General features: G+C 37.5%; 1 protein-coding gene across 2 annotated transcripts in view; it reads right to left on the bottom strand.

Moving 5' to 3' along the window:
• ano10b (anoctamin 10b) overlaps positions 1-25,490 on the bottom strand; it is a 49,125-nt gene that overhangs the window by 10,002 nt on the left and 13,633 nt on the right. Inside the window, exons 4-15 of one of the 2 annotated variants that reach the window (XM_061917404.1) lie at positions 25,137-25,310; positions 21,426-21,563; positions 21,042-21,158; positions 16,640-16,756; positions 13,726-14,064; positions 11,384-11,566; positions 11,193-11,248; positions 9,529-9,603; positions 4,846-5,010; positions 1,726-1,917; positions 1,508-1,645; positions 1,326-1,442 (exon numbers count right to left, since the gene is read on the bottom strand). In XM_061917404.1, the coding sequence (XP_061773388.1) occupies positions 1,326-1,442; positions 1,508-1,645; positions 1,726-1,917; positions 4,846-5,010; positions 9,529-9,603; positions 11,193-11,248; positions 11,384-11,566; positions 13,726-14,064; positions 16,640-16,756; positions 21,042-21,158; positions 21,426-21,563; positions 25,137-25,310 (1,811 nt within the window). Of the gene's footprint in view, positions 1-1,325; positions 1,443-1,507; positions 1,646-1,725; positions 1,918-4,845; positions 5,011-9,528; positions 9,604-11,192; positions 11,249-11,383; positions 11,567-13,725; positions 14,065-16,639; positions 16,757-21,041; positions 21,159-21,425; positions 21,564-25,136; positions 25,311-25,490 lie in introns of those variants that run through there. The other variant, XM_061917405.1, reaches the window with a different exon arrangement.

The raw sequence follows: 25,490 nt of genomic DNA on the forward strand, positions 1-25,490 counted from the left end.
AACGATAAAGTCAACGAAATCACAGAGGTGAGTTTTCTTGATGTTGTTGACTTATGTGCTAATCAGACATATTTGGTTGCGGCGTGACTGCCAGCTAATCGATGCTAACATGCTACGCTAATTGATACTAACATGTTATTTACCGGTGGTGCTAAAGCAGACATGGCACAGAGATGTATGTATAACCTGCAGATGCATTTGCAACGATAAAGTCAACAAAATTACAAAGGTGAGTTTTCTTGATGTTGTTGACTTATGTGCTAATCAGACATATTTGGTTGCGGCGTGACTGCCAGCTAATCGATGCTAACATGCTACGCTAATCGATGCTAACATGCTATTTACCGGCGGTGCTAAAGCAGACATGGCACAGAGATGTATGGATAACCTGCAGATACATTTGCAACGATAAAGTCAACGAAATCACAAAGGTGAGTTTTGTTGATGTTGACTGCCAGCTAATTGATGCTAACATGCTACGCTAATCGATGCTAACATGTTATTTACCGGCAGTGCTAAAGCAGATACGGCACAGAGATGTATGGATAACCTGCAGATTCATTTGCAACTATATTACGTTTCCTTCCACCCACATTTAATGCAAAAAAAACCCTTACCAATCGAAGGATTTAAATTGCTCCAGTGTCCCGAGATGCGAAAGTCCTGATCGTTTGGTCCGCACATTTTACCGGCGATGCTAATGCAGCTATTCGGCCATGCTATGGCTATGAATAGCGTCAATAGCTATTTGCTCAATAGCTTCAGTTTCTTCTTCAATACTTTCATACTACAACAATGTATTTCAATACATGCGTAATCTGTTGAATCGCTTAAGCCGCTGAAATCAGAGTCTGAATCCGAGCTAATGTCGCTATATCTTGCTGTGGTATTCGCCATTGTTCGTTTGTATTGGCAGCACTGTATGACGTCACAGGAAAATGAAATTAAAGCTTTTTAAGGGATATTCCGGGACCGGTAAAATTTAGAATTTTTTTTTTAAAAAGTACAACAAGCAACTGGGAACTTATTTGTATTGTTTTTAACCCTTTTGAAATTGTGATAATGTTCCCCTTTAAAAGTGTCTGATTAGCTCAATGAGGAATGAAGCTTGAGCTTTTCCTCCACAATCAGTCGACTTGCATCTGTTTGAAAAATGTGAATACTGAAAGGCGTGTTTGTTTTAAGATGGATTTCTGTGAAAATCTAATCCAGTTGTTTGTTCCCCCTTCCCCATTGCTATAATCCCATGAGACCTTTAGATTACATGTGAAATAATGTACAGTACAGTTAGTGTGGTTGTCCAGATAAGAAGTGAAAGTGCTGACCTGCTGCCTGAGAGCCTGCATGGAAGTGTACTCCATGTGGGCTCTCTTTGTTCTGATCCATTCTGGCTCGTCCGGGATGACGGCTGCCATCATCAGCTTGATGAGGATGAGAAGGTGCTGCCGGGCGGGTGAAGAACATCAGCACAACTTTCCCACCTGGCGTCTTTCAGGAATCATCCTACCTCAGCCAGCACGGCCATCAGCACGATGTCGGTGCTGCTCATCTCGCCCTCCTCTTGCATCTTTAGTGACAGTGGCGAGAGCGTCAGCAGCCAGCAGTTTGACACCACCGCCATGAAACTCAGGATCTCAAAGGCGATCTGGCAAAGAGAGGAGACATGGATAGGAGTTGCTGAAGTGTGACAATCGGACACGTGGCGTGTCGGCGCTCGCCGCTGACCTGCCACATACCCATGTTGGCGGCGGGGGCGGAGAAAGGCTTGCGGAAGAGTTTGCAGATCTTGTAGGCGTCGGTGCGGATCTCTGTCACGTTGTTGATGAGCAGCAGCACGGCCGTCAGAGGGTAGACGCAAGAGAACAGACTCAAATAGCCAAATTGCACCAGCAGCTCAATGTATTCTGCAAATAAACCCTGTGGGGGAACACAAAGATGTCCTTTATTCTGATATTTATTGGTGTTCAGTGTGTTGCGTGCCAGCTAGTGTGGCTGTGCGATGGTATGTTGTGTACACATTTCGGGCACCTAACGATTTGATCAGATTCCCATTCCTGGGGCGACCATTTGATTCAGAATTGATTCTCGATTCAACGCATTTCTCGCAGTGTATTTGGTATAATATTTGTAATACAACATTTTTAAGATAGTTACATGTTAGAAAAGTTTCTAATGTTAGCTACCTCTCTTTGTTTACAATTTTTATTTAATGCTCGATCTACTCTCTATTTCAGTGGTTTTCAAATGGGGGTACGCGTACTCCTGGGGTTACTTGAAGTAGGGTTGTCCGGATCCGATATTTGGATCGGATCGGCCGCCGATATTTGCCCAAAAATGCGTATCGGCAAGGCATGGGAAAATGCCGATCCAGATCCTTTTTTTTTTTAAATCCGGTCCGTATTTTCCATCACACCGATTTAAATAAGACATTCCACTCTTCTGCTGCTCCCTACGCTCTGTTCCGCATTTTCCAACACACCTTCAACACACCCACAGGTCTGTGTTCTAACTGTTAAGACGGCCGTGTGAATTAAAAGCTACGGTAAAAATGGCAGCTGTGTGGGATTATTTTGCCCTACAAAATGAAAAAAATGAAGAGGTGGAGTGCAAAACATGCCACAATAAAGTCAAGCGTGGTGGTAAAGTTGTAAGACATTTTAATGACTTTTGAAAGTGAGAGGCTTTTTAGCACTCATCATTGATGAACACAGGAGCAGGCTGACACCTGAGCATCTTGAAGTGCTTGTCTTTGTTAGAAAGAATATCCCCATTATGTTTGGACTTCAATTGTTTTCCCCCCTGACTGGGGCAAACAATTGAAAGGAGTGTGTTGATAGTTTTTTTGTATTTTTTTTTACACTTGTTCAAGAGCAAGTATTGATGCTGAGTTATAGACATTTTATCCCACTCAGGTTGTATGTGTGTTTTGTTTTATGTAATGTTTACAGCATTATTTGCACTTAATACTGTTCACTTTTTTACTGTTTAATGATGCCATTTCTGTTTGACATGTATAATTTTTTATATTTTGTGTTTATCCATGAATACCAACCATTGTGTATTATTCAAACTCACCTAATTCAGTTGGCTAGTTGTTATCAAGAGTACTAAAACCCTTTTCGACATGAATCTGACAACTAAGTAGGCTAAATAACTTTAAACTTTAATACATGCTCGGATAGGCCAGTATCGGTATCGGATCAGAAGTGCAAAAACAATATCGGTATCGGATCGGAAGTGCAAAAACCTGGATCGGGACATCCCTAACTTGAAGGTATGCCAAGGGGTACGTGAGATTTTTTTTTTAAATATTCTAAAAATAGCAACAATTCAAAAATCCTTTATAAGTATATTGAATAATACTTCAACAAAATATGAATGTAAGTTCATAAACTGTGAAAAGAAATGCAACAATGTTGACAGCTAGATTATTTGTGGACACGTTCCATAAATATTGACGTTAAAGATTTGTTTTTTTGTGAAGAAATGTTAAGAATTAAGTTCATGAATCCAGATGGATCTCTATTACAATCCCCAAAGAGGGCACTTTAAGTTGATGATTACTTCTATGTGTAGAAATCTTTATTTATAATTTAATCCCTTGTTTATTTTTCAACAAGTTTTTAGTTATTTTTATATCTTTTTTTCCAAAATAGTTCAAGAAAGACCACTACAAATGAGCAAATTTTTGCACTGTTATTCAATTTAATAAATCAGAAACTGATGACATAGTGCTGTATTTTACTTCTTTATCTCTTATTTTCAACCAAAAATGCTTTGCTCTGATTAGGGGGTACTTGAATTAAAAACATGTTCACAGGGGGTACATCACTGAAAGAAGGTTAAGAACCACGGATACAGTATAGTATATCAATATATATTATATACTGTATGTATATATATATATATATATATAAATATATAGGTGGCGACTTGTCCAGGGTGTACCCCGCCTTCCGCCCGATTGTAGCTGAGATAGGCGCCAGCGCCCCCCGCAACCCCGAAAGGGAATAAGCGGTAGAAATGGATGGATATATATATATATATATAAAATATGTAAATATTATATATGTTATATTTTATATCGCTACTATGGTGCATTTTTACTTCATGCCTTTTGTTTTCACCCTCTTTTTGTGCTCTTGTGTGCATTATCCTTTCCATCCTTACCCTTTCCATCCTTTGTAACGGAGCTACTGTGTCGAACAATTTCTCTTGTGGATCAAAAAAGTTTGTCTAAATCTAATTTCCTTCTGGTTGCAAGGAAATGGCAGAAAACTTATTTTTAAAAATGTTAAAACATCCATCCATCCATTTCTACCGCTTATTCCCTTTTGGGTCGCGGGGGGCGCTGGCGCCTATCTCAGCTACAATCGGGCGGAAGGCGGGGTACACCCTGGACAAGTCGCCACCTCATCGCAGGGCCAACACAGATAGACAGACAACATTCACACACTAGGGCCAATTTAATGTTGCCAATCAACCTATCCCCAGGTGCATGTCTTTGGAAGTGGGAGGAAGCCGTAGTACCCGGAGGGAACCCACGCATTCACGGGGAGAACATGCAAACTCCACACAGAAAGATCCCGAGCCTGGATTTGAACCCAGGACTGCAGGACCTTCGTATTGTGAGGCAGACGCACTAACCCCTCTTCCACCGTGAAGCCCCATGTTAAAACATATTTTAAAAAAAAAAAAGTAAATCCTTTTTCGATATTACATTTTTAGAATCTCGATGAACAAGAATTGCTGTTCATCTGTGAGATTTCTGCAATTAATGTGTAAAAAGTTCATATTGACATCGAGGCCGATCATTTTTTTAAATTGAAAAAAATCTTCACTCACAGGGAAAACTGGCAGCATGATTTGGTTTCTAAATTTGTCCTCCTGCGGGTCATCCTCACTCTCCCTCCTATGGGGGGCGCTAACAAAGCGGTCCACCAGGAATGGTACTACCACCTCTGTCAGCTGGTTCACCAGCTGGGTCACGATCAGCAACGAGGCCAGACGCTGAAAACAGACGGGAATAAGGCATCAGCAATATGATATCCATATTATAGTTAACATCACAATTTATTTTGGTATAGAATTAATAATAGAATAATTTCAAAATAGGTTACAGCTCTGCTCCTTCTTTGGCTGTTGACATATACAATATTACGTTTTGAATAATTTCCACTTTACAATTAGCCATGAGATATTATAAGGAACATGGAAAAGAAATGTCAGAAGAGTGGCAACAGTTTGTAAAAATAGTTCCACACTAGTCACACTATTTGTATATTACCTGTGGTGTTTTACAGGGGTCAATATAGTGTTTATATCAATATAGTCTTTATTTATCAACGGCGTGTGCAACGTATCTGATATTTTTTGACGACAAAAAAATGTTTTGCTCTGGGGAGGACCTACTAAAATCACAATACATTGATACATTTAAATGTCAGTTTGACAAAATAAATCATCTCTAAACTTGAACAAAACCAAATTCCTGTTTTTGGAAATAAAAAGTTATGATTAATTAATTTGAGGTAGCGGGGGTGTATATTGTAGCGTCCCGTAAGAGTTAGTGCTGCAAGGGGTCGGGGTATTTGTTCTGTTATGTTTATGTTGTGTTATGGTGCGTATGTTCTCCCGGAATGTGTTTATCATTCTCGTTTGGTGTGGGTTCACAGTGTGGCGCATATTTGTAACAGTGTTAAAGTTGTTGATACGGTCACCCACAATGTGACCTGTATGGCTGTTGACCAAGTATGTCTTGCCTTCACTCGTGTGTGTGAAAAGCTGTAGATATTATGTGACTGGGCCGGCACTCAAAGGCAGTGCCTCTAAGGTTTATTGCGCTCTGTTTTAAGAAGTCATAAATTTTACTTTTTGAAACCGATACCGATAATTTTCGATGTTAAATTTTCAAAGCATTTATCTCTACATCAAACGCATCAGTAAAGTCGTTGTAACCCAAGTAAACTCAATTATTTAGGATACTAGTAAAAGTAACGGAATGGGTAACACCTTTTTCCATAACACTGAAAATAAGAAAGTACAGATGAATGTAAAATTGGAATTTAATTAAAGATTAAAAGAACCCATACATAAAATATATAAATATACAAAACAATGGACAAAATAGCAGAAAGTGAGTATAGCTGGTGATAATCACATATGATATGAACTTTCTAATAATATACTGCATATTGTTATGTATCAGGTGATGATGTATTGTATTGTTGACCAAGAATCAGATTATTATATCTGAGAGACAGGCCAGGAAATTATAACCTTTTGCTACTTACTGCTCCTTTTCAGATGTGTATGTATGTATATATATATATATATATATATATATATATATATATATATATATATATATATATATATATTTTTTTTTTTTTATTCTATTATTACTGTTTTTTGTTTTTTTTTACAAATATTGAAGATGTTGTTTTTTTCTTTGAATTGTGTTTATGGAAGGTAGTGTTGTCCTGATACCAATATTTTGTTACCGGTACATTAGACATCTGTTTATTATTGCAAGTTTGTCCTTAAATAAAATAGTGAACATACAAGACAACTTGTATTTTATCCATCCATTTTCTACCGCTTATTCCCTTTCGGGGTCGCGGGGGGGCGCTGGCGCCTATCTCCGCTACAATCGGGCGGAAGGCGGGGTACACCCTGGACAAGTCGCCACCTCATCGCAGGGCCAACACAGATAGACAACATTCACACTCACATTCACACACTAGGGCCAATTTAGTTTTGCCAATCAACCTATCCCCAGGTGCATGTCTTTGGAAGTGGGAGGAAGCCGGAGTACCCGGAGGGAACCCACGCATTCACGGGGAGAACATGCAAACTCCACACAGGAAGATCCCGAACATGGATTTGAACCCAGGACTGCAGGAACTTCGTATTGTGAGGCAGACGCACTAACCCCTCTTCCACCGTGAAGCCAACTTGTATTTTAGTAGTAGGTAAACAAACAAATGCTCCTGGTTTAACTGCTGACATATGCAGTAACATATTGTGTCATTTTCCTTTCTATTATATTGTCAAAATAATTCAGTGGTAGAGAATGAATTATTAATCTACTTGTTCATTTACTGTTAATATCTGCTTACTTTCTCTTGTAGCATGTTCTATCTACACTTCTGTTAAATAATCACTTATTTTTTTTCTGCTGTATGGATGCTTTGTATTAGTTTTGGATGATACCACAAATTTGGGCATCAATCCGATACCAAGTCATTACAGGATCCTACATTGGTCATATTCAAAGTCCTCATGTGTCCAGGGACATATTTCCTGAGTTTATAAACAAAATATACATTTTTAAAAAACAAAAGAAGATTTTGTGATGCCAAAAAATATTGATGTAATCATAGTAGTATCGACTAAATACGCTCCTGCACTTGCTATCATTACAGTGGATGTCAGGTGTAGATCCACCACTGGCGTTTGTTTACATTTTGACGCCGGTGAGCTACGGTGTGTAGTGAAGCATGTTTAGCTATTCCTCGTCCTGCAGAGATGATACTTGTAAAAAATGTACTTTATTTGTCAACATGGAGGCGAGGATTAGTCATTTAGAAGTAGCTAAAAACTGCAGACTGCGGATGGACTTTAGCTGCTAGCTAGCTAGCCATGTCTAAAAGCAGCTCTTCCCAAGGGCGTTTCAGTCTTATAACCTCACCTTTATCGTTAGTTTGTAAGCCAAAATGCGTCCGTTCTCCCTTTTCGGTCTACACACTGTGTCTGCTTGTAAGTACTCTGTAATTGTGTGCTGCCGAACATGCTCCTCTGCTCGTAAACCAACAATGACACGACGTAACGACTACAATGGGGTGGTGGACCCGTACTTTTCAGAGGCAGTATAGTACCAAATATGATTCATTGGTATCGCGGTTTTATACTAATACCGGTATACCGTACAATCCTATTGTTGTTTCCGAAATAAAATATAAAAAAACAAAATAAAAACAAAAAAAAGTCTACAAAGCAAGTGTTGTCCGTTGTTTTGCTACTTTACATTCAAGTTAGCTTAGCATTAGCTTAGTTAGCATTGGTTGTGTCTCCTCCTGCTCTTTAGCTTGGTGTGTCACACGTTTAACTATTCCTTGTCCTCCAGTGATAATGTTACTCATAAGATATAAATAGTTTGTATTCCATCATGTAGGTGAGGATTAATTGAATCGAATTGAATTGAAATATTTATTTCAAACCTGCACAGGAAAGCTAAACACAGTTTTTTTTTTTGTTTTTTTTTACATGTCTGCAAAGATATTTATGCAAAATTTATGCAATTACTTAGATGAGCGGCCCAGCCCTGTGGAAGGACATATTTAGCCACTTCTGTGACGACACGTTATAATTAAAACCTATAGTGGATGCCAAATTGATATCATTTCTATCCTATATCGTCTATATCAGTGGTTCCCAAATGGGGGTACACGTACCCCAGGGGGTACTTGAAGGTATGCCATGGGGTACGTGAGATTTAAAAAATATATTCTAAAAATAGCAACAGTTCAAAAATCCTTTATAAATATATTTATTGAATAATACTTCAACAAAATATGAATGTAAGTTCATAAACTGTGAAAAGAAATGCAACAATGCAATATTCAGTGTTGACAGCTAGATTTTTTGTGGACATGTTCCATAAATATTGATGTTAAAGATTTCTTTTTTGTGAAGAAATGTTTAGAATTAAGTTCATGAATCCAGATGGATCTGTATTACAATCCCCAAAGAGGGCACTTTAAGTTGATGATTACTCTTATGTGTAGAAATCTGTATTTATAATTGAATCATTTGTTTATTTTTCAACAAGTTTTTAGTTATTTTTATATATTTTTTTCCAAATAGTTCAAGAAAGACTACTACAAATGAGCAATATTTTGCCATGTTTTACAATTTAATAATCAGAAACTGATGACATAGTGCTGTATTTTACTTCTGTATCTCTTATTTTTTTTAACCAAAAATGGTTTGCTCTGATTAGGGGGTACTTGAATCAAAAAAATGTTCACAGGGGGTACATCACTGAAAAAAGGTTGAGAACCACTGGTCTATATCACGCAATCCTACCAAAAATGATCATTGAAGACTTGTTTGATTTTTTTTTTTTTATGCCACTTTGAGTTAGGAGGGACTAGACCCCCAGTGCCTTCCCAAATCTGAGCAAATGGGAGGTAGGCAGGTCTGCTTCAAGACTGAACAATACAAAACATGTCAGCATCAACTCAACTCATCTTGTCAACAAGAGAATATTTGTTCAGAAAGGAACACTCCCGTGGTTTTTCTATGTTTGAAGATCAATAGGAAGAAGGCGATTGCAGCCTGCATCAGCATCTCCAGTTACTTAACTGGGTTGTGTGCATCATTGATTGGCATTCATCGATTGATTCAGTGGTGAAGAATAATATGCTTGCATCGAAACATTCTTTTTTTTAACATGACAACACAACTGTTGTATCGGAACTCATTAGATTGTGTATCTAATGACGCGCGACGTCGTGTTTATACCTTGCGGAGCAAAGGAACATCTTGCTTGACAAATGCAATGTGGAAGAGAACTGCAAAGTAGTTGAAGAACGTGAACTGGGGAGAGTGAGAGAGGGAGAGACAAAAATTATATGTCATGGAAACATTTCAATCTGAAAATACAAACCCCAAAACCAGTGAAGATGGCACGCTGTGGTAATAGTAAATAAAAACGGAATACAATGATTTGCAAATCCTTTTCAGCCTGTATTCAATTGGATGACCAGCAAAGACAAGATACTTAACGTTTGAACTGGAAAATGTTTTGTTTTTTTGTTGCAAATATTAGCTCATTTGGAATTTGATGCCTGCAACATGTTTCAAAAAAGCTGGCACAAGTGGGAAAAAGGACTGAGAAAGTTGAGGAATGCTCATCAAACACTTATTTGGAACATCCCACATGTGAACAGGCTAATTGGGAAAAGGTGGGTGCCATGATTGGGTATAAAAGCAGCTTCCATGAAATGCTCAGTCATCGACAAACAAGGATGGGGCGAGGGTCACCACTTTGTGAACAAATGCATGTGCAAGTTGTCGAACAGTTTAAGAACAACATTTCTCAACGAGCTATTGCAAGGAATTTAGGGATTTCACCATCTATGGTCAGTAATATCTTGAAAAGGTTCAGAGAATTGGGAGAAATCGCTGCACGTAAGGGATAATATTACGGAATTTCGATCCCTCAGGCGGTACAGCATCAAAAAGCGACATCAGGGTGTAAAGCATATCACCACATAGGCTCAGAAACACTTCAGAAAACAACTGTCAGTAACTACAGTTGGTCCCTACACCTGTAAGTGCAAGTTAAAACTATACTATGCAAAGCGATAGCCATTTATCAACAACACCCAGAAACGCCGCTGGCTTCGCTGGGCCTGAACTCATCCAAGATGGACTGATGTAAAGTGGAAAAGTGTTCTGCCAGCATCTTTGATGGAAAGAGGGTGTATTAGTGCCCACGGTATGGGTACCTTGCACATCTGTGAAGGCACCATTAATGCTGAAAGGTATAAACAGGTTTTGGAGCAACATATGTTGTCATCCAAGCAACGTTATCATGGACGCCCCTGCAGGACGAGGCCAAGCCACGTGTTACAACAGGGTGGCTTCATAGTAAAAGAATGCGGGTACTACACTGGCCTGCCTGTAGTCCAGACCTGTATCCATTTGAAAATGTGTGGCGCAATATGAAACCTAAAATACGACAATGGAGATCCCGGACTGTTGAACAACTTAAGCTGTACATCAAGCAAGAATGGGAAAGAATTCCTCCTGAAAAGCTTCAAAAATTGGTCTCCTCAGTTCCCAAAATGTTGCTGAGTGTTGTTAAAAGGAAAGGCCATGGAACACAGTGGTAAAAATGCCCCTGTGGCAACTTTTTTGCAATGTGTTGCTGCCATTAAATTCTAAGTCAATGATTATTTGCAAAAAAAAAAAAAGTTTCTCAGTTCGAACATTAAATATCTTGTCTTTGCAGTCCATTCGATGGAATATAAGTTGAAAAGGATTTGCAAATCATTGTATTCTGTTTTTATTTACAAATTACACAACGTGCCAACTTCACTGGTTTTGGGTTTTGTAGATGAGGAGCATTTCCTGGAAAATAGGGGGAAATAAAAGATGAAGACGAAGAAGACGAAGCTCACCACCAAGACTTTGGCTGTTAGATGGTTCTGGAAGGCAGACTCTTCTCTGTGGTTCTCTGAAAAGCAAACAAGAAGCATAGATGACTTCCTGTTCTTCAAAAAACTAAGACCAGTTGCCATTGGGATTGTCGTGTCGTATACACTGCATCTTAACCTTCCATCCCACACATTGAGTGGTTTTTGTCGCTCACCAAATTCAGTCAGAGATGCCGCTACTGTTTTGTAAAACGTGGCCAGCACATTTGTGTAAAGGATGTGGAGCACAGAGGGCACATAAAGCAAGGTCTGGGACACCAGCGAGTCCCAGCCCAGGTGGAGCTGCTGCACCTGGTCTTCAGCCCAGTAGAAGCACAGCATGCCGAGGACCACCAGACCTGCGGGCGGGCACAAAAGTCAGTTACAGTGACAACTGACGTCATGCCTTTGCTAAAATGTGGTCGGTTGGCGGCTGTTTCCTCTGTTTTGAACGCCCTTTTTATGAACTCTTTAAGAAGTATTTCGGTGAATAAGTATAATGTATTCCTAACTGCTCACCTTGCAAGCAAATACTGACGAAATAAATGCAAAAGGGAACAAAATAACACTTGGTTTAATGCGCCACAAAATGCCTTCTTGCACTTCTTAGCCCGATATTTGTATTTATCTGTATATAGGATCTTGATAATAGCTCATCCATCGTTTTTGTTCTTTGATTGTGATGAACAATGACATTAACTAGATATAAACCATTTCTGGAGGAATTGTGTGTGAATGTTGCAAAAGCTGAATCTGAACTGCAATACTGATGAAATGAAAACAGGGAGTTTATATGTCAAACTTACACACTAAAAGATGTTGGGTTATTTTGATTACCCAATTTATGAGTTGCTAGTGTTGGGTTAAATGTTGTTTTTATGAAGAGCAATCCATTTTTTGAGTTATAAAGGTATTATTTTAACTCAATTTCTGGGTTTGTTTATGAATCGTTGTTGGGTTGTTTTTCTCGTAATTTTTTTCGGGGGGGTCCAATGATTATTATATATGTCTATATATATATATATACATATATATATATATATATATATATATATATATATATATATATATATATATATATATATATATATATATATATATATATATATATATATATATATATATATATATATATATGTATATGTATATGTATATATATATATATATCTATATATGTATATGTATATATATATATATATATATATATATATGTATATATATATATATATATATATATATATGTATATATATATATATATATATATATATATATGTATATATATATATATATATATATATATATATGTATATATATATATATATATATATATATATATATATATATATATATACATATATATATATATATATATATATATATATATGTGTATATACAGTGGGGCAAAAAAGTATTTAGTCAGCCACCGATTGTGCAAGTTCTCCCACTTAAAATGATGACAGAGGTCTGTAATTTTCATCATAGGTACACTTCAACTGTGAGAGACAGAATGTGAAAAAAAAATCCAGGAATTCACATTGTACGAATTTTAAAGAATGTATTTGTAAATTATGGTGGAAAATAAGTATTTGGTGAACCATTCAAAGCTCTCGTTGATGGAAGGAGGTTTTGGCTCAAAGTCTCACAATACATGGCCCCATTCATTCTTTCCTTAACACGGATCGATCGTCCTGTCCCCTTAGCAGAAAAACAGCCCCAAAGCATGATGTTTCCACCCCCATGCTTCACAGTAGGTGTGGTGTTCTTGGGATGCAACTCAGTATTCTTCTTCCTCCAAACACGACGAGTTGAGTTCATACCAAAAAGTTATATTTTGGTTTCATCTGACCACAGGACATTCTCCCAATCCTCTGCCGTATCATTCATGTATCCATTTTGGTATAAACTCAACTAGTCCTGTTTGGAGGAAGAAAAATACTGAGTTGCATCCCAAGAACACCAAACCTACTGTGAAGCATGGGGGTGGAAACATCATGCTTCAGGGCTGTTTTTCTGCTAAGGGGACAGGACGATCGATCCGTGTTAAGGAAAGAATGAATGGGGCCATGTATCGTGAGATTTTGAGCCAAATCCTCCTTCCATCAGTGAGAGCTTTGAATGGTTGACCAAATACTTATTTTCCACCATAATTTATAAATAAATTCTTAAAAATTCCTACAATGTGAATTCCTGGATTTTTTTCACATTCTGTCTCTCACAGTTTAAGTGTACCTATGATGAAAATTACAGACCTCTGTCATCATTTTAAGTGGGGGAACTTGCACAATCAGTGGCTGACTAAATACTTGTTTGCCCCACTGTGTCTGTGTGTATATATATATATATATATATATATATATATATATATATATATATATATATATATATATATATATATATATATATATATACGTATATAATAAAATAGAGAACATGTTTCGAATTATGTCTCTCAGCATCCACACAATAATCAAGATCATATTTTCACCTGACCAGACATTAAACAGACTAAAGTCATACCCAGAAATATTCCGACCACAGGGACTGAGACCAGTGCCATCCGGAGATCTTTCTGCCATTCGGGAAACAGAGGCTCCACACGACCCGTGACAGGGTTGACCCCCAGGTGACCATGAAAACCAGGTCGTGGCTCCGCAAAGCGCTCAGCCAGGTGAAGTGTCCCCCAGCGGTAGGACAGGGAGAAGCTGCGACGCTTCCACAGCTCCATGACCACGGTGGACCACAGCATGCTGAACACTGCCTGGACCATGTGACCACTGATGGGGAGTCCTGTGTCCTCTTTGTGGTTCTCCACCTGCGAGCCAGATACTGACTCCACCACCTCCTTCTGAACGTCACCTGAAACAACACAGGACCGACAGATGTGTTTTTGCACTTAATTATGACATCATAACAGATGATAAAGCTAAACTGCTGTGAAAGTATCTTATTTAATCAATAACAAATATGCTTACCCTAGTTTGTTTTGGTATTAGTATGACACTTTGTTTATATTATTCAATAAATTATATCTATTATGCACTTTACATAAAAAACATAATTTTGCTACCAATTATTGTGCTTCAATTATTATTGGTGTAGAACTGCACTGCATCATAATGTCAGGGGTGTTTCAACACAATAGTAAGCACATTTATATAAATTTATACCTATTTAATATATATATATATATATATATATATATATATTTATATATATATATATATATATATACATGGGTGTGGGAAAAATCACAAGACTACTTCGTCTCTACAGAACTGTTTCATGAGGGGTTCCCTCAATCATCAGGAGATTTTAATGGAAGCATACACATACAGTGGTTTATATAGGGCACAGAGTGGGTGGGTACAAGCAGGCGTAGGGCGTGGTGATTGGCTCATGTGTTACCTAGGAGGTGTTTCCGTCTGTGGCGGCATGTTGAAATGATTTCACTGCGCTTGTTGAGGGATGATAAATGTGGATGATATATAATAAACAGTTTCTCTTTTAAGCATAGTTTTGATCTTTTATTACCACTGTTGTAAGGTGTGCTGGATGCAAGAATTTGCCATGTTATTGAATATTCAACATTATTGTCTTTGAGGTTCCAAATGTGTTTGCTGAGTTCTGTAGAATTCCGCAAAGTCTGGTTTCTAAAGGAGGCGTTGTGATTATTCCATCTTGTTTTGAACGCTCCTTCGGTTAATCCTACCTACGTTTCGGATGTGTTAATGTCCTTGCGTGTTACCTTTGCTTGGTAAACGACTGATGTCTGTAAGCACCCTCCGTTGAGAGGGCAATCAGGTTTCTTGAGACAGTTACATTCCTTATTGGTTTCACAGTCGTTTAGTCTGGGGGTGGGCAGTCCTTTTGCAATTGCTTTGTTGTGGTTTGAAATTATTTGTTGTATGTTGTTCATACAGCTGTAGCTCAATTTAATGTTGTTCTTGTTGAATATTTTTCTTAAGGTGTTGCCTTTGGGGAAGTGTTTGTCGATCAGAGTGAGGAACTTGTGGCCGATGTTGGTTGAGACGTTTTTGCTGAATGGCGGATTCTACCAGATGATGTTTCGTTTTCTGCTCTTTTTGGTTGGTTTCCTGGAGTGGGTTCATAGGTGAGGGTGAAGTTGTATCCGCTTTCATCAACTGCTTTCTGGTACGGGGGGGTTGCTTGGTCGAATTCAGTTTTGCTAGATGACAGCATCGATAGCCTTTTATATAAACCAATGTATGTGTATGCTTCCATTAAAATCTCCTGATGATTGAGGGAACCCCTCATGAAACAGTTCTGTAGAGACGAAGTAGTCTTGTGATTTTTCCCACACCTACACATTGCGCTCTACCACGGTATCGAGCACTATTCTCTGGATAATCCAATCAAGATATATATATATATATATATATATATATATATATATATACATATATACTGTACAGGCCAAAAGTTTGGACACACCTTCTCCTCATTCAATGGGTTTTCTTTATTTTCATGACTAGATTGTCACTGAAGGCATCAAAACTATGAATTAACACATTTGAAATCATTGAAAACCTGTTTTGTATTGTAGCTTCTTAAAAATAGCCACCCTTTGCACTGATTACTGCTGTGTGCACTCTTAGCATTCTCTTGATGAGCTTCCAGCACACCTGTGAAGTGAAAACCATTTCAGGTGACTACCTCTTCAAGCTTATCGAGAGAAGGACAAGAGTGTGTGGAAAAAGTAATCAAAGAAAATGGTGGCTATTTTGAAGAAAAACTAGAATATAAAACATGTTTTCAGTTATTTCACCTTTCTTTGGTAACTCCACATGTGTTTATTCATAGTTTTGATGCCTTCACTGACAATCTACAATTGTCATAGTCATGAAAATAAAGAAAACCCATTGAATGAGAAGGTGTGTCCAAATTTTTGGCATATATATATATATATATATATATATATATATATATATATATATATATATATATATATATATATATATATATATTCATTCTAATAAGTATATTTTTTCAATTGTATACTATGTATTTATTTATTTTTAATTTGTTTTTCTAAAATAACAATTCTTAACAAAAAATGAGAAATATAACCTTAGGGAACATTTTTTTACTCAAACCGTTCGTATGCAAGTACAACTTTTAAAACATTTAGCATATCAGTATATGAAATTAAATTATGAAATGGATTAAATCATCATTGATTACATCAATGATTATTTATTTAATTGTTTGTCTTGCAAAGTGCAACAAAAGTGATGAAAATGGCAACAAAAAAAGTAAATGTAGGATCAAATGAGCTCTGCTTCTTCCTACTGATTTTTAAACGTTTTAATGAACTGTAACTATGTGATGTGCCATATTGTAAGTGTCTGCATTTTTTCATGTCAATCAAAGTAACAGTATTGTAAGAGATGTAAAGAAAAATTCGACTTACTGGAGAAGTATGTGATTGACAGGCCCACAATCGCAGGTGGCAGCAGAGACCAGGTGTAGAAATCAAGGAAGCTGAAGTAAAAACCCACTGAGCTTCCAAAATATGCATTGACTGAATCTGAGAAAGACAAAATAGGAAAAGCGATGTAAACACGCATTGGAAATAAAATCATTAAAACATTTCTAAAATGTAGCCCCTTTCATGTGGTAAAGAGAGGTACTTCTATTTAATATCTTTGACATATCTAAAAGCTGATTTTGTACTAGACGTCATGTAAAGATGTTCCTAATGTGGTGTCATCTTTTACTCTACAATACAATAATGTAAATACTGTTTTTTTTTTCTTGCTGTGCCAAATGTTTGCTCAGTGTGCAATATAAATGATAAATGGGTTGTACTTGTAAAGCGCTTTTCTACCTTCAAGGTACTCAAAGCGCTTTGACACTACTTCCACATTTACCCATTCACACACACATTCACACACTGATGGAGGGAGCTGCCATGTAAGGCGGCAACCAGCACCCATCAGGAACAAGGGTGAAGTGTCTTGCTCAGGACACAACGGACGTGACGAGGTTGGTACTAGGTGGGATTTGAACCAGGGACCCTCGGGTTGCGCACGGCCACTCTTCCACTGCGCCACGCCGTCCCTATATGAGTGTCATGATAATGTTTTTCTTTTATTAATTGTACTTAGTGCAATCATTTAGTGTGCAATATGTATATATGTGCAAAGGTGTTATTATTATTAGTAGTAGTCACTTTTAGTTTTTCAATATTTTTATTACCTTTTACTTTTTTACTGTATGCAAAATCTGCGTTGTAATCACAGCAAAAAAGTGTGCAAACCTTTTCCACCGACATCCGCAGGCTGAAAAGTTAACGCACGCAGCGGTTTTTAATATTTTTTTTTATTTTGTAAAGACAAAAAAAAATTACTTGATTCCGTCATGTTAAAACCAGACTTAGTTTTTATTTTTATTTATAAAAAATTAATAAATGATAGCACATCTTGTTCAAAGCTTAATCTAATACAGTTTAAGGTTGTCCATCCAACTCTAAAGGTTCCAAAATGTATGCCAATATTGCAGATAGATGTAATCGATGTCAATTGAGTCCTGCAAACATGACACACATGTTCTGGTCCTGGCCCTGCCTGAAAGCCTACTGGATTAATATGTTTAAACATATTCTTATTTTATTAGAATTTTTTCGTAATATTTTTTGCTTTGTTTTTTGTATTTTTCCCCCGAAAATGTGTATTTTTTTTATAATTTTTTAATTTTTTTTTGGGGGGGGGAGGGGTGTTCTCAGTATCTGTATTATGATTTCCCTATCAAATTAAAAAAATAAAAATAATAAAAAAAGAATTCTGGCCAAAAAAAAAAAGTTTACTCAATAGTATATCTTTAGACTATCAGATGATATTTTTATGTTACCGTCAATGTGATTTAAGTTGGAAATTGCAAATAAAAAAACAACATGAGCCATTGCAAAAAATAAATAAATACATATTTCCCACTCCTCACCACCAGTCACCAAGTATCACAAACTTCATTTTGAACTACTCAACACCCACTCCCCGAATAACAAATATTTTATCCATCCATCCATCCATTTTCTATCGCTTGTCCCTTTTGGGGTCGCGGTCACCCTACCCTGTCCTGTCCTGTCCTGTCGTATAATATACTATCCTATCCTAGTCTGTCCTGTCCTGTCCTGTCCTGTCCTGTCCTATCCTACCCTTCCTATATCCTATCCTATACTACCCTATCCTGTCGTATTATATCCTATCCTATTATATCCTACCCTTCCTGTCCTGTCCTGTCCTGTCCTGTCCTGTCCTGTCCTGTCCTATCCTACCCTTCCTATATCCTATCCTATACTACCCTATCCTGTCGTATTATATCCTATCCTATTATATCCTACCCTTCCTGTCCTGTCCGGTCCTGTCCTGTCCTGTCATATCCTATCCTGTCCTATCTTATCCTACTCTTCCTATCCTATCATGTCCTATAATATCCTATCCTGTCCTATCGAGTCGTATCCTATCCTACCCTTCCTATCCTATTCTGTCTTGTCCTCTCATGTCCTATCCTATCCTACCCTTCCTATCCTATCCTATACTTTGGTATTCTGTTCTGTTCTGTCCTATCCTGTCCTGTCCTATTATATCTTACCCTTCCTATCCTATCTATACTACCATATCCTGTCCTGTCCTATCCTGTCCTATTCTATCCTACACTTCCTATCCTATCCTGTCCTGGCCTTAATAACCTATCCTATCCTGTCCTATCCTATCCTATCCTATCATATCCTATAATACCCTATTCTGTCCTATACTATCCTACTCTTCCTATCCTATCATATCTTATAATATCCTATCCTACCTTTCCTATTCTATTCTGTCCTGTCCACTCCTGTCCTATCGTATCCTACCCTTCCTATCCTATCCTATCCTATCCTATCCTATCCTATCCTATCCTATCCTATCCTATCCTATCCTATCCTATCCTATTCTGTTCTGTCCTGTCCTATCCTATCCTGTCCTGTCCTATTCTATCTTACCCGTCCTATCATAGCCTGTCTTGTCCTATCCAAGCTACTTCTTGGGTACTGATTAATGTGAAGCGCTAACAGTTTGATACACACTTAAATAAATTGCCAGAAATAGCCAAGTTGCTCAATTTACCTTTAACTCTATGATATTATTAATAATTAATGATATTTATCTTTGTGGAAACACTGATCATCTTAATGATTTCTCACAATAAATATAAATTTTTGATGACATGTTTTAAAAAGGTTAAAATCCAATCTGCACTTTGTTCTAATATACAACACATTGGACCAAGCTATATTTCTAACAAAGACAAATCATTATTTCTTCTAGATTTTCCAGAACAAATTTTTTAAAGAAATTCAAAAGACTTTGAAATAAGATTTAAATTTGATTCTACAGATTTTCTAGATTTGCCAGAATTTATTTTTTTAAATTTTAATCATAATAAGTTTGAAGAAATATTTCACAAATATTCGTCGAAAAAACCGAAGCTAAAATAAAGAATTAAATAAATGAATTTATTTAAACAGGTGAAGACCAAGTCTTTAAAATATTTTCTTGGATTTTCAAATTATATTTGAGTTTTGTCTCTCTTAGAATTAAAAATGTTGAGCAAAGCGAGACCAGCTTGCTAGAAAAAAATAAAATTTTAAAAATAGAGGCAGCTCACTGGTAAGTGCTGCTATTTGAGTTAATTTTAGAACAGGCCAGCGGGCGACACATCTGGTCCTTACGGGCTACCTGGTGCCCACGGGCACCGGATTGGTGACCCCTTTCCTATCCCTTAATACCCTATCATAGCCTATCCTGTCCTGTCCGATCCTACCCTTTTTATTCTATCCTATCCTTTTTAACATTAGAATGTCTACTTTTCAGATGTTTTTTTTATGTTTACTTGTTTTGTTTGGTTTCAACAGTGGTTGTTTTTTAAAGGGCTTTATCATTCAATCAATCAATGTTTATTTATATAGCCCTAAATCACAAATGTCTCAAAGGGCTGCACAAACCACAACGACATCCTCGGAAGAACCCACATAATGGCAAGGAGAACTCACACCCAGTGGGACGTCGGTGACAATGATGACTATGAGAACCTTGGAGAGGACCCCCCCCCTCTAGGGGACCGAAAGCAATGGATGTCGAGCGGGTCTAACATGATACTGTGAAAGTTCAATCCATAGTGGATCCAATACAGCCGCGAGAGTTTAGTTCAAAGCGGATCCAAGACAGCAGCGAGAGTCCCGTCCACAGGAAACCATCCCAAGCGGAGTCGGATCAACAGCGTAGAGATGTCCCCAACCGATACACAGAGGAGCGGTCCATCCTGGGTCCCGACTCTGGACAGCCAGTACTTCATCCATTGCCATCGGACCGGACCCCCTCCACAAGGGAGGGGGGGACAGAGGAGAAAAAGAAAAGAAGCGGCAGATCAACTGGTCTAAAAAGGAGGTCTATTTAAAATTGGTGCGGTATCCTATCCTGTCCCATCCTACTGACACACAAGAGAGATCTCTGTATTTCCTGACAAGACTGCAGTCTTCCGGGAGAACAATCCGTCTTCTCTCAGTGAATTATGGCATGAAATCTGTCCATCAAATTTCTTTGCATTATCAGAGTTGTCGAGTGTGTGTTTGACCAGAGTAGTGGAATATGCACAAGTGTGTGTGTGCGTGTGTGTGCGTGTGTGTGTGTGTGTGTGTGTGTGTGTGTGTGTGTGTGTGTGTGTGTGTGTGTGTGTGTGTGTGTGTGTGTGTGTGCGTGTGCGTGCGTGTGCGTGTGCGTGCGTGTGTGTGTGTGTGTGTGTGTGTGTGTGTGTGTGTGTGTTGCACGTTCACTCACCCAGCGGTTGAGACAGCTGGTTGCCAGAGTACCAAGTCTCACTGAGCTCTTTCAGTTGTTGCTGCTCGTGAAGAGGGAAAGTGTCCACAACCACGCCGGCCGAGTTTAACTTGCGCCCTGTGAGGACATTGAGTGGGTCACTGAACACTTCATCAACAATCTGTGCTGAGGGGAGCATTTTCATCATTGAAAGTGGGAAGCCAAAAACAGCTGAGATCAGCATATAAGACACAAAACAAAACAACAAAAAGGTGGGAGAACATCATGTAAAATGTTTATGTGATGTTCATAACCTTTTGTTGACTTGACTTTCAATGTAGGTCAAACTATGGTGTAGTTCAACACATTGCAAGAAAACAACTGATGATAAATTGCAGCACTCACAGATGTTGTCCCTGTGATGTAGGGTGAACTTGTCAGCCAGACCAGGAATCCTCACGTCTCTCTGTGCATGCAGACCCTCCAGCTCATACTTCACTATGTACTGTCTCTCAGCCAGCGTCAGGAAGGACTCCATGTTGTCTGGCAAACAGGGAAGGGACATGCCGGTACTGTATGGGAACTATGGGAATGGGTACCTTTCACATTTAAATCGATACGGTGCCAATTCACAGTACTTGGGAATCAATGCCTGTACTCAATGGTATCAAATTTCGAATGTGTTATTTAACATTTAACACTGAGCTGTACTGTCCGGTTGTTGATCTTGTTTACTTACACTTCTGTGTGTCATTTGCAAGTATTGTACTGTACTGTATAGTTGTAGACTTTGCTTGTAGTTACAACTCCAGGACATTAGATGGCAGTAGTGTATTGACTACAGTGTATTATCTTAGCCAGGAAGTAGTCATTGCCATTGAGCTGAATGGGCCAGTCTTTTCTATTGTTGAGCTCTACAAAGTGTGTACACTGTAAGTAAGGGGTCACCGACACGGTGCCCGAGGGCACCAGGTCGCCCGTAAGGACCAGATGAGTCGCCCGCTGGCCTGTTCTAAAAATAGCTCAAATAGCAGCACTTACCAGTGAGCTGCCTCTGTTTTTAAAATTTTATTCATTTACTAGCAAGCTGGTCTCGCTTTGCTTGACATTTTTAATTCTAAGAGAGACAAAACTCAAATAAAATTTGAAAATCCCCAAAAATATTTTAAAGACTTGGTCTTTACTTGTTTAAATAAATTCATTTATTTTTTTACTTTGCTTCTTATAACTTTCAGAAAAAATTTTTTAGAGAAAAAATACAACCTTAAATATGATTTTAGGGTTTTTAACAACATATACCTTTTTACCTTTTAAATTCCTTCCTCTTTTTTCCTGACAATTTAAATCAATGTTCAAGTAAATTTATTTTTTATTGTAAAGAATAGTACATACAATTTAATCTAATTCTTCATTTTAGCTTCTGTTTTTTCAACGAATAATATTTGTGAAATATTTCTTCAAATTTATGATTGAAATTCAAAAAAAATATTCTGGCAAATTTAGAAAATCTTTAGAATCAAATTTAAATCTTATTTCAAAGTCTTTTGAATTTCTTTTAACATTTTTGTTCTGGAAAATCTAGAAGAATTAATGATTTGTCTTTGTTAGAAATATAGCTTGGTCCAATTTGTTATATATTCTAACAAAGTGCAGATTGGATTTTAACCTATTTAAAAGATGTCATCAAAATTTTAAAATTAATCTTAATCAGGAAAAATGACTAATGATGTTCCATAAATTATTTTTAAAAAATGTTTCAAAAAGATTCAAAATAGCTAGTTTTTTTTTTCTCTTCTTTTTTTCGGTTGACTTTTAAAGAGTCGAAATTGAAGATAAACAATGTTTCAAAATTAAATTTTAATTTTTTTCCTGTTTTCTCCTCTTTTAAACCGTTCAATTAAGTGTTTTTTTTCATCATTTATTCTCTACAAAAAAACCTTCCGAAAAAAGGAAAAAAAATGTACGATGAAATGACAGACAGAAATACCCATTATTTATATATATATATATATATATATATATATATATATATATATATATATATATATATATATATATATATATATATATATATATATATTTATTTATTTATTAAAGGTAAATTGAGCAAATTGGCTATTTCTGGCAATTTATTTAAGTGTGTATCAAACTGGTAGCCCTTCGGATTAATCAGTACCCAAGAAGTAGCTCTTGGTTTCAAAAAGGTTGGTGACCCCTGCTGTGAGTATTGGACTTACCACCCCCCAGCAGCTTGATTGTAAACGTGCATCTCAGGTGTGGTTTTCATGAACTGATTTAGAGGCGTTAAAATTGTCATGTAATGCTACAGTAATGCTCATCGCTAGCATGTCTATGACAAAGCCTATGTCGCATTGAAGCTCGCACATCCATACTGTACTTTTGAGTGTCTTCTTCCTTTGTTGGCATGGAAAATTGTAACATTACCTAGAAAATTATAACATTACCTAGAAAATTATAACATTACCTAGAAGCAGTCCGGCGAGTGGTTGAAAAAAGTATCAAAATATGGCACCGTTTTTTATTTTACGTGACATGAAGTGCTGACAAACTTCGGTTGGTACCCATAAAAGTACCGATTTGGTACCTTTCCCTAACTGTAAGGCCTGGGCCGTGCACATGATTATAGGGGGGCAGGGGCTCAAAGTCAGAAAAGGGCAAGACATTTTTTTTCTGGTCCTTTACACAATATGGAAATTAATGTAAAATCAAATTTGCTAATAGGAAGCTAACTACTTAGCTGTGTGTCTTTTGTAAGTAAAAGTGATTGCCATTCCTTTTGTGTCAACAAATTATTGTCACAATGAGTTAATTCACATTATTATAGGCTAGGAAGACATGAAAAGCAACAAAACACTAGTTTATTATTAGGCTATTTATTGTTAAAGATAAGCACTTTAATATTGAACATTGAACAGTGCAACATGAACTTCGAAAAAAAATAAATAAAAAAAATACCCAAATGGAAAAAACTTCAATGTGAAAATCTGTCCTTCTTCCCTTAACTTGATGAAAACACCATCAAGTTGTAACTTATGGTCTTTCTCACTTAATGCTCTGACTAAACAACTGAAATGCAATGCAACTTTATATCTAAACTTCTACTGTGAGAGAAATGTGATCCGTCGTAAACTCAGTGGATTTTATTTTGAAAATTAACCCGGTGTTTTATTTTGTACACTACTTCCGGTCCCGCACGATCCGCTCTGCTCTGTACGGAATTGATGTGCTGTGCTCCGACGTCCAGCAAAAAAAGAAGCTGACACATTGAATAATAGAATAATACAGCGTTTTTCTGAAATATTACCCATATTAGATGCTGAATAAGTGGACGGCGACTAGGCCATAACTCACAGGTTCAAGTTGCTCCACTGTCACGTCTCCTCAGGGGCGAAGTTGGCTCTCTCTCCTCTCTCTCTCTCTGGCGGAAGCGCAGGCTCAAACAACCCGGTATTACAAGAAAACGTGGAGTTTTTGTACCGCTGTTTTTTCGTTTTGTTTTGTTTTTTTACATCCCTAACAGAAATTTAGGAATTTTGTTTAAAGAAAAAAAAACAAAAAAACAACTACACACACACAGGCAGAGGGCACTTTTTAAGACGAGGCAAAAAAGGGCAGGGGCTCAAGCACCCATAGGGCCCTATGTGTGCACGTGCCAGTGTAAGTCACATAAAACTACAATGTTTGGACTTCGACCCAATTTGATATTTCAATTTGACAAAAAAGGGTAACTTTCCCCAAATTATGGAAAATAACGCCATTTAAGACAACTGCTGGAAAAAAGTATCTCCACTTTCCTTTCTTGCGTTCATATTTTCCTTTTTTTTGGTAGCTTTTTGTTACTCTTGCACAGTAGTTTTTGTCCCTTTTTTTGGACTTTCTAGTTTTCATCCTACTGGTCGTCAGTAGGACTGTTTTGCTCTTTTTTTAAAATGAAAGCCTCCTAAACTCTACAGTCAGATTAGTCCCAAACCGTCACACAACCCAACTAGTTAGTTCCTCCTCAGTTGAAAGATAGACTGCATGTGATTTATGCAGACAGAAATATGACCGACCCGTGCATTTGACATATGACAGCAGATGCTCCCATTGCTGTACCTGAGTGTCGAAAGTTGTCTCTGTCTTCGTACGAGAAGTTCTCCATTTCTCCGGTGCAGTACGTCTTGCACAAACCCAACTCCTCGGCGGCTCGCTGCAATGTGCAGCGTGGGGCCGACACCATGATGATGTCACCGCTGGCATCTTCACCAGGGTGGGCCAGTAATGCTGCCCCTATGCGGGACAGTGATTGACAGTCATGTTAATGTTCCTCTGAGAGAAATGTTGTTGTCGTTCAAACATTTGAATATTTGCGCCTTCTTGAGGTTGATCACAACACAAAGGTTTTATCATAAAAAGTAGAGACTGTATTCTCTACCGCATACTGTACATGTGTGGAATGTTGGTTGGACT

The sequence above is a fragment of the Nerophis ophidion genome, linkage group LG12, assembly GCF_033978795.1.
Source record: "Nerophis ophidion isolate RoL-2023_Sa linkage group LG12, RoL_Noph_v1.0, whole genome shotgun sequence".
NCBI classification, from domain to species: domain Eukaryota; kingdom Metazoa; phylum Chordata; class Actinopteri; order Syngnathiformes; family Syngnathidae; genus Nerophis; species Nerophis ophidion.